At 42.0% G+C, this 19,155-nt stretch overlaps 1 protein-coding gene across 4 annotated transcripts in view; it reads right to left on the reverse strand.

Moving 5' to 3' along the window:
* AFF2 (ALF transcription elongation factor 2) overlaps positions 1 to 19,155 on the reverse strand; it is a 470,121-nt gene that overhangs the window by 21,219 nt on the left and 429,747 nt on the right. For all 4 annotated transcript variants that reach the window (XM_087427395.1, XM_087427393.1, XM_087427394.1 and 1 more), the window contains 6 exons: positions 17,784 to 18,788; positions 15,888 to 16,009; positions 11,740 to 11,962; positions 6,618 to 6,907; positions 5,486 to 5,549; positions 1,941 to 2,077 (listed from right to left, as the gene is read on the reverse strand). In XM_087427395.1, the coding sequence (XP_087283521.1) occupies positions 1,941 to 2,077; positions 5,486 to 5,549; positions 6,618 to 6,907; positions 11,740 to 11,962; positions 15,888 to 16,009; positions 17,784 to 18,788 (1,841 nt within the window). The remainder of the gene's footprint in view (positions 1 to 1,940; positions 2,078 to 5,485; positions 5,550 to 6,617; positions 6,908 to 11,739; positions 11,963 to 15,887; positions 16,010 to 17,783; positions 18,789 to 19,155) is intronic.

The raw sequence follows: 19,155 nt of genomic DNA on the forward strand, positions 1-19,155 counted from the left end.
GGTGCGTCGGTGCGCGCCCGGGATCCGAACCCGGGCCGCCAGCAGCGGAGCACACACCCAACTGCTAAGCCACGGGGCCGGCCCGCTTGCTTTTACTTTAACATCATATTGTAAACATTTTCGTGCAGCCACATAGGCTCCATCATTACTGCATTTCAATGGCTGCAAAGCATCCTGGTGAGTGTACTACAATGTAATTAATTACTCTTCTATTATTGACTATTTGGTGCACTTCTAATTGTGTGCTATAATATATGCCAAACTGAACACTGTACAGATAAGTTGTTCTACTCTTACAATTATTTTCTTCAGTACAGGAAATTCAAATTTCCGGAAGTTGAATTACTGGCTCAAAAGATGTGGATTCTCACTTGCATAAGTTTTCCTACACAGTGCCCAATTGCTCTCAATTTACAATGATCAATTTCCACCCCCACCAGCAGCATAGGAGAGGCCCAGTTCACCATACCATTATTTTTGCATGTGTGCTAACACTTGGTATTAGTATTTTTACATTTTCTTGTTAATTTAAAAAGTGCCTTGTTTTAATTTGCATTTTGGGATGAATAGAGGGCACTGATTTTCTTCATGTTTTTTCATTAATGTTTCCCCTCAATTTTGAATCCTTATAATTTTTACCAGAATTTTCATCTTGTACATGTTTGAAAATTGCAGGCAGCCTCGATTAGACACTGAGAAATCAGTTTCTCCTTAAAAGCTACAGAACGGTGGTGGTGGCTTTCACAGTGCATAAAGTGTCAGAGAGAGACTTTATCTCAGAGCAGCGAAAAGCCAAAGATGGCTGATTGGCCTGGCAAGGCAAGGCTGGAGCTTTCCTCATAATCTCCCTACTTTTGTGGTTTTAACTAAATCTTCTCATTGTATGTGAGCATAGTTTTTTTTTCTTTTTTAGTAATAGTACCCATTCTTTTGATCTTTTGGTATGCTTTCCTGGGAAAATATGCATGCTAAATTTGTCCAAGATTTGTCTGAAGGTTTAGGTACAAGTGTGCTCAGATTTGTAACAGTTTATGCAGATACAAGCAACATAGTAAAAACCAGGCCTGGCATTATCTATTAAGCAATTAATCGAGCCAGAGGTGACTAGGATAAGAGGCCCTATCAGGTGAAGAACTGCTCATTGAATCAAAAGCAATTATTTAGTCCATCCAGTGAATGATGGTGCTTATCCACTATTCAGAGGTGGATTAAATTATTTTTCAAATATCTGCAGGTTACTGAAAAACTCTAGAATGGATATTATTTCTTCTCTTGCCCTTTCTTCCAGGAAATTTTTTGATTACCCACAAATTCTACTCCACCAAGACCAACAGGCCATAAAATTTCATTTAAAATGCAAATGAAACCAATAATCTGTGTAGGTAATATACTTTCTCCTGTTCTCATCCTCTCATCTCCACCTTGCCCCCTGCTACCACCTTGTCCATTTCCCTTAAATTCCAAATGCATGGAAAGTCCACTCCACAGCTGCAGCCATAACACCAACTTTGTGTTGGAACAGTGCCCCCTCCCTTTTTAATAACCAAGGCAGAAACTCTTAGACAACATGGTTTGTAACAGAGATCTGGATGGCACCACTTTTTTTGAATTATAAATCTACACTCTGAAAGACAAGTGTCGATGCCAAATGGTGAAATTATTATACTTCCACCCACTATGTTTCCATTTTAAATTTATGAATATTGCAAATTATAACACGCACATTATAACCTCCGAAGGGAATAATTTATAAAAGCAGTGTCCATCAATTATAAATTTTCCATGACATTAATAAAATGGCAAGAAATAATGATGACTTCTAAGAAGAAGATGCCTTGGACAAATCATTACTATGTGGAAATGATATTTTTAAAAAACATAGCAGCTTCTAATTATGACTGAAACGAGCTTAGGAAGATGGCTGCAGAAAGGCCATTAACCTGAGGAGCTCCACAGTCTCGGAGTACATGGTATACGGAGACTTTGCTTCCAGAGGGTCGCGCTCCATCGCATTGCCACATTCGGTGAAGGACAGAGCTGCATCCGCATAATTCACGGCTTTGCCAAATTTCTCGAACTGAAACAGGAAGATCACTCGTCAACATGGTATTCCCTCTTTTCTCCCTCATATGAAGGAGTGGTTCTCAACCTGGGGCAATTTTGCACCCCTTCCCCAGGGAACATTTGGTAATGTCTGGAGACATTTTTGGTTGTCATCATTAGGGACAGGGGGCTTCTGGTGGCCAGGGACCAGAGATGGTGCTAAACATCCCACAGTGCACAAGACAGCCCCATAATGGAGAATTACTCTGCCCATGATGTCAATAGTGCCAACATTGAGAAACTCTGATATAGAGTGGGGACAATGTATGAATTTGTATTCACAATAACATAGCTGATTTAAGGTTCTATTGTCATGACACTGAGGCTGGTTGAGAAGAGAAAAACACAGCCAAGGTATCATGTATGGTGGTATTATCATGTACTTGTGTATTATTGTTGTTGTTATGATTTTTGTGGTGGACCTGAATGCAAATCACTGCCTTGACTAGTTTCAATTCATTAAATTTATTTAGACTGCTCATTGTATTGTCCCATAGACAGAGCTTGCAATGAAACTCTGCTTTTTATAAGCCTCCGGAACAACTAACACATACAGTCTTTGCTTGCAACTCTTTGTGAGCACATCAACCCCACCCCCAGGAGAAGAGTAACAAATTGATGCTATTGTCATGAAAAATGTGAAGCTGCAGTGTGACTGTTGACAATAATCACATCACTTTCCTTGTAAATGATGGTCTGAAATAGTGTGTCAAAAAGTCGAAAAATATAGCACTACTAAATATTTTAGTTTAGTAAAATTTTATTGCAAAAGGTTTTAGCCCTGATAATGGTCACGATTAAACTGACTTAGACATACTGATTTCTTTTTTATGTGTAATGAATATTATATATGACATTTTTATAGTGAGTATTTTATAACAGTATTTAACTTTTTCAATTTTTGATAGCCGGATGTAAGAATTCCACTAATACGGAATTTTATGTAAAAGATTCAACATAATGCAGATTTAGCTATTTTAATTTTCTTATATACCTTTTATAAAAATATTTTCTATGCAACTGTGAAGGTTTCAATTCTCAAAATGGTAGAGTAGCTGTCTCTAGCAAAGGATTAAGTACAACTATAAAATGATGAGTTACAGGTCCTGCAGAATCTCTTGTTGTAAATGACTCTCTTTACAATAAATATTCTTCAGTTTTTATGTACTGCAGGAATTCTGTGGTTTCCTTCCTGTAAGCCATCGTGGAAAACATATAGGTTTCAACCAAATTCAAAGTGATTTTATGAAAACCCATGTGTGTATGTGCAAACTATCTCCTTCTTCTCTTGCCTTACAAGATAATTTCCTCAGGTCATCTGGCTCTGACTGGTTCTCTCATGTGAAAATGAATCTTTACATCCTGATTTTTGAAAGTGACTTTTCATTCACAAACCCATATCTGGAAGGATCCTTAAAGATCTCCTAGCTCAAACCTCTCTTTTTCCAAAAAGAGAAACTGAGGTCCACAGAGAAAATTACATGACCATAGTGGCAATTAGTGGCCAGGTCATACCCTCTTCCTGGCCCTCAGTTTCCCCATCCATAAAATGAAGGGCTTGAACTACAAGGGGGCTTCCATCTCTGGTATAGACACAAGCCTAGCAAAGATATCTTCCTCTAAATGAGTGTTTCTCAACCTTTTTTTTGTTATCACTACCCCCCCATCCCCACCAATGGAGCTTTTTTAGAAATTTTTTTCACACACTCCCACTGAAACTTTAATACCAAAGATATACTGATTATGTCTTTGTGTACTGTGGCCCTTTGGAGGGTTGCACACCATTGCAATATCTAAGACTTTTTCACCTCACCCTCCTCAAACCAATTTTTGCCCCCATGGGGGCAAAATCTCCCCAATTAAAAATGCATTCTCTAAATGGATTATACCAAAAGTGATTTTGGGAGAACATAAATACAACCCTGGAAGATAGAGAGTGATGTTGATTCTTAATCATATGTATGTATCTCTGTGGCTCTGATTTTTCTCAGTTCTTCTAACATTTCACCTACATGATCTCACATGTGCATCCTGGTCTTCATCAGCTCATGGACCAGCTTGTCAGGAGAATATCTATGTGCTCCCTTGCCCTGATTTTGACAGAGGGCAAACTCCAGAGCCCTTCTGCAGTGCTGCAGAGTTGAAGACATTTAGAGAAAACCTTTAGTCTTCAAGCCAGCAGCACTTGCCCAATGCCTTTCAAATCTCTGGCCGCCCATGCAGTCGTCACAGGCGCAGTCTTCCTGGCATGTCTCGTGGAGCTTCTACCCAGCCTGTGTTGTCATTTTTATCTGTAGGAGCAGGGAATAAGTGTTCCCAAGGGACAGTTCACACCAAAGAAAGGTTAGCTGCAGACAACAGCTGAGCAATCTGGACCACAGTGGGAAAATGACAGAAAGTAGGGAAGCGGTAGATGCAAGGGCCACACACGAGTCATAGTACAGAGACTGCTGTGGTACTCCATTACAGCCTTCCCAGTGTCAAACACCATGTGACAGCTAAGTCCTGGATGGACACAATACAACGACGGAGGATATTTTTTTTTAACACAGTGCGGTTGAACTGAGACTTCTAACTGTGCTGGGGTTTAGTCAAAGGAGAGGAGCCTGAATTTAGGACCTTCTCTAGGGCAGTTGTTCTCAATCTTGGCTGCACTTTGGAATTATCTGGGGAGCTTAATATCCATGCCTTGGTCCCAGTCTCAGGAATTCTGATTGCATTTGTCTGGGGTGTGGCCTGGGCATCAGATTTATTTTAAAGCTCCCCAAGTGATTGTAACATGTGGTTGAGATCCCCTGTTAGGAGGATAAATCAAGTCAAACAACTCAACATGCAGAGCTCATCACTGATCTAGGTGGCCAAAACCCTTAGGGACAGCGAGGCCTAGTGTCCTGGGGAAATCCAGATGACAGAACTTCCTTTCTCTGTGCAGGGTCCTAGCCTGACTGTGGGCCTCACTCTGGAAACCTGTAATTAAATGCAGCAAGGAGCTGAGCTTTTTCTACAGAACTGAGTTTCCCAAAGCCAATTTTTGAGGCCACTTAACCAGCCCTCAACAACCTTCTCCCAGCTCACACCAATTCTGGTTTACTGGAACCAACGGGAGCTCCCACCTTCTCCAGGGCAGCTTCCAAACAACAATAGTATATGGCATCTAGCTTCTGAAGTTGGGGCAAGAAGAACAGTGGGAAAAGAAATAATGGCAGGTCAACACTGTACAAAGACCTTTGGGAATTACAGTGCTAAGGAATTAACCAGCTCTGATCTCCCTATGTCAGAGCAGCAATGAGAAAGTTTGACTCACTTGTAAGGTGCCTTCTTTGTTTTCCTGCAAAGTGTAATGCCTTAATGGGAGGAAAGCAGTGAGAGGAAGGAAACCTACCAGCGCATCAGCTTTGTGCTTCAGCTTCTTAGCCTCTTGCATGTAATAATCAGCATTGTGAACCCTAAACAAACAAAATGAGCTCTTTCAGAAATCAATGTTTCATCTTTTCATTAAACGATTGAATAGTCAAAAATGTTTTTGCTATAAATCCATTCCTATATAGGAGTTCTCCCTGATTCGTGGTTTTGCTTTCTGTAGTTTCAGTTACCTGTGGTCTGAAAATACTAAATGGAAAATTACAGAAATAAACAATTCATATGTTTTAAATTGTGTACCGTTTGGAGTAGGGTGATGCCATCTCGCACTGTCTCACTCCATCCTGCCCGGGACCTGAATCATCCCTTTGTCCAGCGCATCCACGCTGTAGATGCTACCTGCCCTCTAGTCACTTAGTAGCCATCTCGGTTATCAGATCGACTGTTATGGTATCGCAGTGCTTGTGTTCAAGTCACCCTTATTTTGCTTTACTTAATAATCGCCCCAAAGCACCATTAACCTCTTACTGTGCCTAATTTATAAGTTAAACTTTATCATAGGTATGTGTGTACAGGAAAAAAAAAAACATAGTATATATAGGGTTCAGTACTATCCGTGGTTTCAGGCATCCACTGGGGGTATTGGAACATATCCCCCTCAGATAAGGAGAGACTACTGTACAATGCCTTGAAGAGGGCAGATGAATGCTATCATTCACATAATAACTAACCTTGAAATAATCCTGTAAATGAAATCTGAAGTGCATAATGGCCCATTAGGACAAATAACCACATCCACCAACTGCAACCATTCCAGTTGTCCAAACAGATCCAACAACACCTAGCTGTAAACCTCTTTGTTGGCACACACTTCTATCTGAGGTCACGGGTAAAAAAGGAGGACAAAGCAACCTAGAATTATGCACCTGCTTTTGGAAATAGTAACAGAGCTCCATGATTAAAATGGGCCAAAGACATTTCTTGGTGGGGATAGAGATAGTGTTGGGAGGAGGGATAATACTTTTCAGGCTATAGGAGCTGCTGCTGAGGTCTTATTTTGGGTGACACATGCATGGTGCTAGAAAAGCCATACTGTCCCCACCGCCCATTCACCACTCCCAAACTGTGTCCATGATAATCTGGGGACAACATACGAGTCATCAAAAGTGAGCTTGGGTCTCCGGACGTTGGTGGTGCTGCTGGACAGAAGGGGCAAGGCTGCCCAGGACGTCATCTCCAGGTGACTGCTATCCATGAGGCCAGTAGTGATGGTAGAGGTGATGGTGGAAATGGTAGTGGTAGTGGTTGTGGTAGTGGCTGTGGCAGTGGCAGTGGCTGTGACAGTGGCGGTGACAATAGCAGTAGCAGTGACAGTGGCAGTGGCAATAGCAGTGTTGGTGACAGTGATGGTGGCAGAGCCTGCCTTTTTTGGAGTGTCTCCCTCCTGGGAAAAAGGAGGACAAATGGCTTCCATTAGGTTCAGCTTTTTAGAACATCTTTTCATAAATGCTTTGAATGTCAAGCACACTGGGAAACAAGGCAAGAGAAAAGAAAACAATGCACACAGCTTGAGGATAAATAGGTGACCCTGGTATATTTTATGAACTCCATGAATCACCAGCTTTTGTTTTATGATGACCCCAAACACCAAGCTAGTCAGGTGCTGTGATTACATAGCCTCATCATACCATGAAGACAGCCGTTGGCAAAGGTCTAAATCCAGTAGGGGATGTGTGAGGGGGGTGGTGAGGAAGGGGAAAGTGAGGGAAGGATAGATAGAGGGAGAGGGAAAGGCAGAGGGAGAGAGAGAGAGCGAGAGAGATGACCCTGATGTGCATATATTTGATAAGGGAACCAGCCCGAAAACTTGCACTAGCCTAAGTAAAGTACTCAGGTCACTACAAAATACCAGATTCAGCACAGTAAATGCCAGCAAAGCAGGCACTGTACTGCAATAGTCAGTACCCTGGGACCGAGGCTGAAGCTGCCCTTTTGCTCACGTGACGAGCTTGACTGGTTTCCGGCTGAGTGAATGCCACATGAGTGCCTCCTTATTTTGAAGTCTTGGGATGGTGAAAGGTCATTTCCACCAGGTCAAAAATCAAATGGGTAAGAGACTTCTGAGTTTCACTCTGAACTGTTGTTGCCATAGAAAGAATGGAATCCAGATGAAGAAAGTTGGTGGTAAGATTTGTAATTAAGTGACTGTGTGTGTCACGAGACCACGGGCTGTGTTCCACAGCAGACTCTGCCCTCCCCACCTGGCAACTGTGGAACGATCCTGACTGTTCTACACCTGACCATACTTGCCATGGTGCCTCTTCCTCCCTCTGCTCTTCTGAGTTGGTATCTCCCTAAGGTTGGTATCCCCCAGGTTCATTCCTCAGCTCTCTTCTTTCTTGACCTTGACAGGATTTGCCAATCATATATGCACTGGCACAGATTTAACAATAAGCAGGTAACTCCCAAATGGGAACCTCAATCTTACTCTCTCTCCAAAGCTCCAGACCTGCAGTGACCACCTCTGGATAGTTCCACCAAGATGGCCCATTAGCACCTCAAATTTCCTTGAAATCAAATTGATAACCAAAACAGTTCCCTTTTTCTGTTAATGGCAGGCTGGTCTTCCCTGTCACTAAGGCTGGACTTCACGTCAGTAAGGGCATTGTGGTCATCCCCGGGCTAGGAGCATTGGAATCAGTGTATTCTCTACCTTGCCTTCCATCTGAGCTACTCCGTTTTAATCAGCTTTATATATTGAAGTTCTGTAAATTGTTTCATTTCAAAAAAGGATAATGCTCCTAAAACTCTTTGAAAATCACTGTTCCATTTCATTTTTAATTTCTTCTCCATTACCTTTATCCAATTAATTACAGAGTCCTATTCACTGTATCTCCCCAACATCTCTCAAATCTGTCCCTTCCTACTCTGAAGCCTCAAAGTACAGGCCCTCATGGCTTCTGACCCAGACAATCAAACAGCCTCCTGGCTGGACTCCCAACCTCCAAGCTAGCTTTTTCAATACACCCTCAATCCACTGTTTGCTAGCGTGAGCTTCCTAAACAAAGCTCCACACATTTCCCTGCCTTGCACCCAAATGCAAACCCTAGGCTGAGCTCCTTTGCTGGCATGTAAGGCCCTCCATAATCTGGCTTCAGCTTTCCGCCTCATCTCCCACTACTCCCTCCCACACTTTCACCAAACTGAACACAGCCCGTTTTCTTCACTTTCCTGCTTTGCTTCGTGCAGAGTCTTAGAGTTGAAAAAGCCTTCCCTTTGTTACCATTTTTTTCGCCTTGTGATAATTCACTCTTTTTAATTTTTAAAATTGTGGTAAAATACAAATAACATCAAATTTACCATCTGAAACATTTTTAGGTGTGCAGTTCAGTAGTGTTGAATACATTCATATTGTTGTGCAACCAATCTCCAGAACTCTTTTACCTTGCAAAACTGAAACTCTATCCCCATTAAACAACAACTCCCCATTCTCCCCTCACCCCACCCCCTGGCAACTACTCTTCTACTTTCTCTCTCTATGAATTTGACTACTCTAGGTACCTCATATAAGTGGAATCCTATGGTATCTGTCTGTTTGTGACTGGCTTATCTCACTTAGCGTAGTGTCCTCAAGGTTCATCCATGTTGTAGCATGTGTCAGAATTTCCTTCCTTTTTATGAACAGCATTCCATTGAACGCATAGAGCACATTTTGTTTAATCACTTCCCTTTGTTTCTAAACTCTACTCATCTATTAAGGCCTGGCGCAACAAATGCCTTCTCCTCCAAGAAAACTGCCTTATGACTATGCCAGAAAAGCTTTAATCCTCCTTGGGCCCTTTAGAGATCTGAAGGGTCTGTCTTGATCCCTTCTCTATGACACCAATCACGAGCTATTTTACATTCCAGTTCTTTGAGTACATGTCTCATTGCTCACCTTAGATTGAGAGCTCTTTGAACCCTGGAGCCATCTCTGATTTATGACATCACTACCCCCACTCCGACGCCCTTGCCCCACAGCCCAGTGCTCTCAGTTATTTGCTGAATGTATGCACGCATGCTTGTCTTAGTCAAAAAGATCACTTTAAAGATAAAAGCCAAATGTGAACATTTCTTATATCCACGAAAGTCTATTTTGTCCACTTGATCCTGGACCTCCTGATTATCAAAAATTCTTACGACCATGAGCTCACTGAGATAAACGTGCTGAGAGGCTACACATATAAAACTTGTTATGATTAATATGGAAAAAATAGTTTAAAGATTGTCATGGATTTTATTCTACTCAAACACATAAAAAAAAAATTGAAGCCTTCTGAAATTCCTAAGCCAGCTCCATGTTTCTACTGCCCGAGCCAGATGGCCCAGACCAAATGGTGGAGCAGGCCAAGATAGTGCCTCTTGTCTGTATGGCCAAGATATGTGACAAGAACCCTGAGACGCCACATCCAGCACATGCATGGCATTGATGTCAGTCCTGGCACATCTGACTGGAAATGGCTGCATTCAGCCATCATCACGTAAGTTATATAAACATGTCCTCTGTCCACACTCACCCGTCAATTGAGTCAATAAACAAGAATTCATGCATAAATGGAATAGAGAAGAAAACAAAAAATTGAGAACACTTTTGGAGTTGGAAGAAGCCTTATAGATCATCTAGTCAAATCCACTTATTTTATGTACTCAGAGAGTTTTCATAATTTGCCCAAGGTCACAGTGCAAATCTGTTACAGTGTTAGCACTCTGTGTCAAGTCTCTTAACACTCAGGCTAGGGCAAAAATATACCTGGATTTCAAGCCATTAACAGAAAGAAGGAATGAGTAAAGAAGAGGCAATGGGTTCTCAATTCTATCATGGGGGACCCCAGGGATTTCCTTAAGAAGGAACATCCATTTGTAGGTACAAATGTAATCATATTTGTCAGGTTTTCCCAGTAGTTTTTAGCTGTTGTGGAAATGACTTTGCAGATTCTTGTTAAGCATTATCATTGTCATAATAACATCCATATTAAGCACCTAATTATTTGTGATTATATACTAGGCACTGTACAAAGAAAACTGCCTAGATACGGCATATGCCCTCCAAAAGCTTGCAATAGAAGAGAGCATCAGTTGGAGTTTATAATATTAATTACATTCAGTATGAAAAATTGAATTGATAATGTAATTACTGTTTAGAATAGATGGCTTAATTCCTAACATTATCTTTAAACGTGAATGCAAATATTATGTGTGTATACACAAACAGAAGTTTCATGTGGAAAATGACAACTTCATAATAAAGCAATTTCTTTAATCAGTGATGAAATTTACCTAGATATGTATGTCATCTCAGTCATCTCAGATGATGAAGAACTATAAACTGGGATCCTTAAAGCTCAGAGGCCTCATGGTGTTTCATGAAGTGTTAAATGGGCATTTTTGGTTCAGGGTCCACCAGGTTGGCACCAGATATTTGAAAACTCATTGATTTTCACTCATTTGTTTTTTGTATTACACCTAAAGGAGACCAGATGCATATAGATGCTACATCCTCATATACATGCATTTTCATGGGAAGGCGGATACATTTGTCATTAATATTCACCAGTGACACTACTGCTCGTGGTTTCCACAGTTCATGTACCTATACCTGAGACAGATGAAAAGACATTGGGTATGGATGTGAAAAGTGATACAAATTCTCAATTATCTATCTAATCGAGCAGCAGTGCAAAAAATCTAAAAGACTGGGTAATCCTTTAGTGGGCTTAGAACCACAATTGTGTGATTTTTAGCAACAGAGTCATCTTTTAAATTCCATCCTTTTTAGTCATTATTTTTTAAAACAATTTAAACCTGCTTAAGCATGGTGGTGGAAAGATGTAACTTGGAGTTCCAACCCCAGTTCAGTGACCTTGGGCAGTCCCATGCATTTGTTCTTTCATTCACTCAATGATGGGTGCCTACCATGTGGCAGATGCTGTGGTCAGTATTTTGGAAGTTTCCCCCACCCTCAAGACATGAAGGGATTGGACCAAAGGATGCCCAAGGCCCTGAGTCTCTACATAATAATCTGTTTGGAGAAGTAAGACTGGAATGAAAAACTCATCCTAAGTTAGAATTATCAAGATCTGAAATAATAGAGTTTATTTGTGCACATATAATTACATTTTCTCTCTGCCTCTTTCTCCCATCCCCCTGGCAACATCCCCATGTGGTCAAGTTCAGTTAGATAAGCTGGGTCAACTTATTTCTACCTGACGCTTATAATATTTCTTCTAAGATGCTTACATTTACGGATATCCCTTTGAAAGTAGCACAGAATTTGCCTTCACTCCTCTTAGGCTTGGTAGAGGTGATCTGTCCAATTGTAGGGATGTTTTTGTCTTGACTGAAGGGACCATTATTGCCACTGATATTTCTGCGGCGTGGAGGGTCCTCTGGCAGTGGGGAAAGTGGAGGAGGGAACAGCTTTTCTTCTTTCCTTCTATTTGCTCTCCTGGATGAATTATTTCTGTGTAAACAAAAAGTGCAGGGTGTCATAAAGTTTTGTCTCTCTTTATTCTGATTTTTGCCATGATACTAGTACTTTCAGCTGAAGTAATATTTTAGTTGATGGCCCTTTACCTCTGATAAGGAGTACGTATAAAAATGCATATAGACATAGATATCTATAGAGAGCTATCCTTCTCTATAGATATAGCTATAGATAAATGCAAACATATGTATTCAAGAATAAACACGTCTTTGAAGCAGAACTCCATGATAAATACAAATGCCTAATGGAGTGTGCTACAGTGTGATATTTGCAACCTTTCAAGATTACTGTTAACTATATTTTTATGGAAAATCCAATGCAGACTTTAATCCCATCATTTTTTAGGATGTTTCCTACTTATTTTGCCCCACAACTTAACTGCACAATCATGCAATAAATGGTACAATAAACTATTAGTGGAAGGATATTTTCTTAAGAAATACTATGCTTATACATTACTTAGAAATAAAAAATGCACTAAATACTTTTGTGATGCATTGCAAATCGTATGTTCAAAATGTTCTACCCCAACACCAAGGCATAATGAGCTCCTGACCTTAAGTCATTATACTGAAGTACTGATGTACTCCACTTTACAAAACTCCGTTTGAAAAATATTTTGTCTTATTGCCACAAGACATCTGCAAGTACTCCTGTGCTTTCAAACTGATTTATCTACCCATTAAATGGGCACCATCAAATAGACTGAGTCTTAAGATAAAACAGGACAACTAAAACCTTATGCTAGCTACTTAACATGGTAATCGGGTCATGGATTTTCATTTTAGTTACTGTCTTAGACTAATCAATGAAGATTACTTGAATTTTAATATTTTCTTAGACAACTAATATTGCACTGTGCAGCCATTTACTTTTCATGATTATTGACTGCAATTTTCAATAGCAAATTAAGTCAACAAGAATTTATGTTTTCCTCTTGGTTAATTTCAGTCAGTGTCTAGAAATATAGATTTACAATATCTCAAAGCAACAAATCAAAGGTGAACAAGCATTCAAGTGGTTTGATTTCCTGAAATGGTAGAAGTCAATGTAGTCTCCTTGTCCCACTTCTGCTGTGTTGACCAAATTTGCCAGTTGTAATAATATTCGTCATCCTCTCCACCTTTTGTTTCATAAATGTGGCTCTATGTCAATTTTTGTCACACAGCAAAACTTTAAAAAAACTCAACTGTTTCGGTCATTAACTTAATTGGTTAAAATTATTTAAAAAATATTTGCCAATGAATTTTTAAAATTGTTCTGACATGTAAAACCATTTTAAGACAGTTGTGATGCCTGATTAAAATAATGGTGAACATGTAGATTAGGATCTGTGTCCATGAGGAAGCTTCACAAACATCAACCTGCACTAAGTGTAATCATTACAAAGGCATTGAACTTTTTGGAATTTATACAAAGAGATTTCAAGCATTGCTGTGGCATCTATGAGAGGTGAATGGTTCATTGGCTCCACTACTTGAGCTGCCTGAGAAGGTAGCAGGGGCTGCAAGGGGAAGAGCTGTTTCCCAGGGGCAGTTGATTTGCCATTGGCTACTACAGTCATGCTGTGTCTTCCCATCTGCCGTTGTACACAGTACACTGTACACAATACAGTACATTCTGTGCAGTGGTCACCAGTCACCTGGCCCCCTTTCCATCTGTTTGGTAGTGACCTGGAACCATGGGGCTTTTAATGACTTCCTTGGTGAAAGACACCCAGGGAGCATTTTCTAGAGACCACTCTGTCACTGTTATGGCTTCTTACTATAAGAACAGTTTTTACCACTCTGGGCACCTCTTATAGTAGGCCAGAGGAGGACAGCAGACAGGAGAAGTGCATCATCACCCCCACTCAATGCTTCCGAGGTCCTGCTGATTGTTCAAGCTCCAAAGAAGGGGGAGGAACTCATCAGGGCCCTTCTGTTGGACGACAGGGAACTCTAGCTGTCATAGTCTAGTGTGGCATTCTTTGCTAGGTTTAGAATATTCATTTAGAAAAATGAATGTTGTCTCATAGAAATTTCCAAGGATTTAGTTTGAAGGATGAACAAAGCACAAAGGAGCAGAAAAAGCTTGAGGAGACGGTTCCCAGGATCAGAACCTCTGAAAGGCCCGTCCTTGCTTTGTTCTCCTTCAACTCCAGAGATTTTTTTGCAGACTTGGATTTGTTGGGTGAGCATAAGAACCTGATTCAGGCCCTTCCTGAATGATAAATGCTGCTAGGTAAACACTGCTTCGCAAACTACTACAAAGGCAGAAAGACTATAAAGACTAAGAGTTAAAAACACCATTTTATGAGAACAAATTCAAATTATTAGACACTGATGTAAGACTTGATCATCTCTCTTCCATGAAACAGGAAAAGTGACAGGTCATTGGGTCACATAAGGAGACTAGCAATGGGGACTGATGATATTGCAATGCCCCACTGCCCCCTGACTTTTCCTTTTGCCTTCAGGTGGCCTGAATTGGTCAAAGCCTGGGAACTGGAGAATTACTGCCACTACAGCAATGCCATTTTAGTCCATCCTCCTTGAAGAGGAGGAGGGCCCTGAAATGATCATGTTTGACCGTTGGGGAAGAAGCATGTCCTCCCACATGCCTGGCTCACCCTAGGGTGAAGAAGGTCAGCTTGCTCCATTGGAAGAGTTTCTAGTTCTGAGAACTCCAGGTATGTGAAGGGATGTTTCCGATCAAAGTTATACCAAGAAATACAGATGCACGTCACAAAGAGCTGCAGATCCTCAGGGAGAGGGGCAGTCGAGGGCCCAAATCTCCTTATTCTATCCAGTGGATCTAGTGGTAATTGGTCTTTTCCTACCCTTCATCTCAAAGCAACAAAGATCCAAACAAATGTGAGCTGATAACTTATTTCCGACATCTTATCTGTGGCAGATTGATGCCACATCACTGATGTTAAACAGTAATCTGTGAAATAAATTGTTAGCAGCCGTTAGCCAGATTGCCTCTCTGCTCTGGGCTGCTAATAGGCTCCAAAACTGGTCTTTGATGGAAGTAATCTCTGATGTTGAATGAATTTATGGCAATAATTATCCATATGGAACGGTTCCAGTAGCTGACATGATTGTTAGTTAAGTGATATTTACAAGACGGAAGAACCCGGTCCCAAGCTTGGTAGAAACAGAGAGTAGGACTTCTTCAGGGAAGGCTGGGGCTGTTTGAGTGAGGAGGGACAGGAGGCCTCCTGCCTGACTCTGGCACCTTCTTCAAAGAGGGAGAAAGGAGAGGAGGTGCCAGCTGATTGGAATTAACATGTCCATCCCTAGCTGGCTTTCCTCAACACAGAACTGCTCAGGGGGAGTGTCACTCCTAGACAGCTCATCTTTCTGGCCTCCCCAGACATGTCATTCCCATGGCCTCTGAGGAGTTCAGGATGTAGCTATTGGTACTCAAGCTTTGTATTAAGGTTAAGTAATGACACAAAAGAGGAAGCAGCAGCTGGGTCATCGTGTCAAGGCCAAGGGGTTGCTTTCCAGGGAAACTGTTTAATCACCATCAGAACTGGAAGCTGCTCAGAAGCAGGTGATCTGGTTCAAGGGATAGATGTCTCTTGATGCTGCCCCTTTTTAATTCATTTACTTCATTTTACCCTTCACTTAGTGCTAAAAGTTCACTGTGGCTGATTTTGGTGATCAATCTGAGTTGGGGTAGAGAAATGTTGCTAAAAAGCTCATGGTGTCACTCAAAATCTGGCAGCCTGTATTCAACCCCTTATCCACCCTTGTTAGACCAGTAGCTAGGGACAGCTGTCAGGACGAGACTAAGCAACTCCTGTTTTTTACCTACCGTTTCTCTGGGACAGGACCCCCCAAAAGGCTTCAACTGGGATTTGTAAGAGTCTGAACAATCTAAGTATCATACAAAGATAGGGCACACTCACTCTTTAGTGTTGGGAGGCCTGTGGGGTGGGGCTGGTGAAATGCAGGGGGGGAGCAGGCAGATAGTGGTGGCCTCCTCCAGGCGTTGCTTTTTCTCAGGGATTTTCTCTGCAACTTCTGTTGGCTTTAACAGGAAACAAAATACACAGAGTTTGAAATACATGGCACATGCAGACATTTAAAAACAATGAGCAAGGTGGACAGTTTGCTTCTATTTGAACTTCTAGATTAGGTAGGAGGGTTCAAGGTGCACCTTTGATCAGACAGAAAAGCAATCAGCCTCTCCTAGCCTACTTCTACCAAGAAGTTGGCATTTGAGAGACTTGAGCTTATGATGTGAACCTCTGATTAAAGAATGGGTGGCACAGGAATCTCATACCAAAAGTAAAGAAAGTCTATAATTTTCAGACACTTCTCCCATCAACAATGCCCCTACAAATGAGTAGTTTAGAAACTATCATTGCAACTTTCACATGGCATAAATCCTGCCCTAGCAGCATGGGGACTGTGGGTAACATATAAAGGTCACTTATACAATCAACAACATGCAAGGAAATTAACCATGTGCAAGGCACGCCTTTGCACCTCTGTGTGTGCTGGTTCTGAAGGTCCACTTTCACCCCTGGTTGTACTGTTGTCATCACTAAGAGTGGGGAAACACTGAAAAGGCAAGGGCCCAGAATTTGGTCCCTATTTTGGAATATTAAATTGAATAAGTGGGTGCATGGCGCAGAGATAATACCCTCTGTTTTCGAATCTGTAAAGCTGAGTGAAGACGTAAATCATCCTTGCAGTATAACATTCAGCAGTATGGTTTGGCCACAGGGAAAACTGCTCCCTAATGAAGAATCTGAGCCACTTCTGACCATTCTTAAGTCTCTTCTGGGAAGGGTCAGGAAAAATGGGGCAAGGATTAGGAATCTCCTCTAGCCACTAAGGGCAGCCATTAAAAATAATATTGCCCAGGGGCCATCCCCCTGGCCTAGTGGTTAAATTCAGCATGCTCCACTTTGGTGGCCCCGGTTCAGTCCCCGGGCACAGACCTACACCACTCATCAGCGGCCATGCTGTGGTGGCGACCCACATACAAAATAGAGGAAGACTGGCACAGATGTTATCTCAGGGGTAATCTTCCTCAGGAAAAAAATAAAAATAAAAATAAATATTCCAAAATATCATGCAAGATAATGTTCTTTTAAAAACTACCATAAGATCTGGAAATATAACAGAATGAACTTGTTAGATACAAATTCACTTCCCTAGGTGTATTTGAAATGGAAGAGGCCATTCTGGGTTTCACCTTCTGACTGTAGCTCTGGAATTCAGCCCCAATCTCTTGCAGGTGAGATTTTCACAAGTCAAGCTGACCACACAGGTCAGGGGGCCCAGCGGGCTGGCCAGAATGTGTGTCTAGTGGAAGCCAGGATAATCAAAGTGTAACTGGGTTGCAAGGATGCTGATGTTTGTCTAGAGAAATTAACAAGGCCCAGAGGATGCATTTTGACCTTAGGAGCACTTGGGTGCCCTGATGCTGCTGGGATGGGGGACTACAGAGTAATGACCCATGAGTCCGTGAAAGCAGGAGCAGCTTAAGGAGCTGACCCCAGGGACTGGCTGCCTGGGGAAGGAGACTCTCTTCATATTCTTTCTTGCTGCACATTATAACCCCTCATGTGCCATATTGGATATTCTTGACATTGGCTGCCAAACCCTGATCATTCCTAACACTTCCTCCCTGGTCGTGAGAAATATCGCATTTCCCATGGAAAACCTCAATGCCTTCACCAACGACTGCAATCCACTGCCATTGGCCTCCTTGAAAACAAGACTCAAGATCAAGTTAGCCAACAGCCAGCCACTGTTCATGAGCACTTGGCAGATCACATCAGACAGCTTACCTTGTGCTTACGCTTGCCCTTAGGGGCGGGTTTTTCTGCAGCTGCAGCAGCAGTCTGACGCTTGGGTTTTGAGGATGTCTCCTTGAGGTCTGGCTTGGCTGGCGTTGCTTGGAGTGAGTTGTGGCCAGGTATTCTAGACAGCAAGTCAAGGTCAATTTTCACCCAGAGATTTTTCAGATTCTCGTGATCTCGTAGAGGGGATAGAAGCTCAGTTTGCATGACAGGGATGGGTGAAAAAGTCGGCTCCTCATTACTGATGGATAAGTTGTTGCTGCTGCTGCTGATTAAGGTGCTGAGGGTCAGGCTGACACCACATGTTTCCTTGGATTTGGCAGTATTGCCCCCAGGAGCAATGCAAGGTGGCAGGACTTTGATCTGCAGGGTCTCTTCCTGATCTGTGTTGGAATCAGACGTAGACGAATCCGTTTCAATGAATTCCCGGGACTTTGGCACCATCTTGCCAGGCCCTCTATACTTCTTCTTCTCAGCAGCCAAGGGGATGTTAGGCCTTGGTTCTTTCCTAGGGACTGGTTTGTGGGCAGTGGCTTTGTTGCGGCCTCTTGGTGGATCAGGAAGCTCCACGCTTTCCTTTTCTTTGGGAGTGCTGCTGGTAATATTTGGTTTGGGCCAGGTAACCTCATCAATGCTGGTGTTCTTCTCGACCTTTTTGGGCTGTTTTTTCCCAATTGTCCTTTGAGAAGCTGTCTCAATAGTTGCTGACAACTTATGCTTCAAAGCCTTTGTTTCTGGAGTTTTCTGAGCAGGCCGTGGACGGGCTTTCTCTCTGATGAGACTGAGGAGAGGCCTCTCTTTGGGTTCAGCCAGGACCTGGCTGGGGGTTGTCTTCACTTTGACCTGGACTTCCATTGGTTGGATGATTGGAGGAGGCACTGATATTGTCTCCATGGGTGTTTCATTTTGCCCACAAATAAATGATTTATTCTGGGATGTCACTTTGTTAAGCCATTTATCCAACTGCCACTTGTTGGTTGAGGGTGGCTCAGGCTGCAGATTGAGAGATAGCAGCAAGAATGAATTTCGTGTTTGGGAAGAATTCAGGAGGACCCTCAGTGCAGTGACTGCAGATAAAAGCTTGGGATGTTAAGTGACCATTCACACATTCACAAACACACACAGAATCCACATAAACCAACTTACCTAGATAACCAAATACTCCAAAAACCAACCTGATCTACTTATTTAAACAAATTTCCACTCCTCTTTTGAAAATATTCTCCACTCTGGCTAGGAAGGAAAGAATTATTCACAGAGAGTTTTTCCAGAGAGTGAGCAGGGAGGCCTGGGAGGGAACCTGTTCCCCAAATCCTTTGGTGGGACTCATTACTCAACCTCTCACCAGGAGGCAGAAGTA

Source organism: Ceratotherium simum, chromosome X (genome assembly GCF_057802395.1).
Source record: "Ceratotherium simum simum isolate JZ-2026a chromosome X, ASM5780239v1, whole genome shotgun sequence".
Lineage (NCBI taxonomy): Eukaryota > Metazoa > Chordata > Mammalia > Perissodactyla > Rhinocerotidae > Ceratotherium > Ceratotherium simum.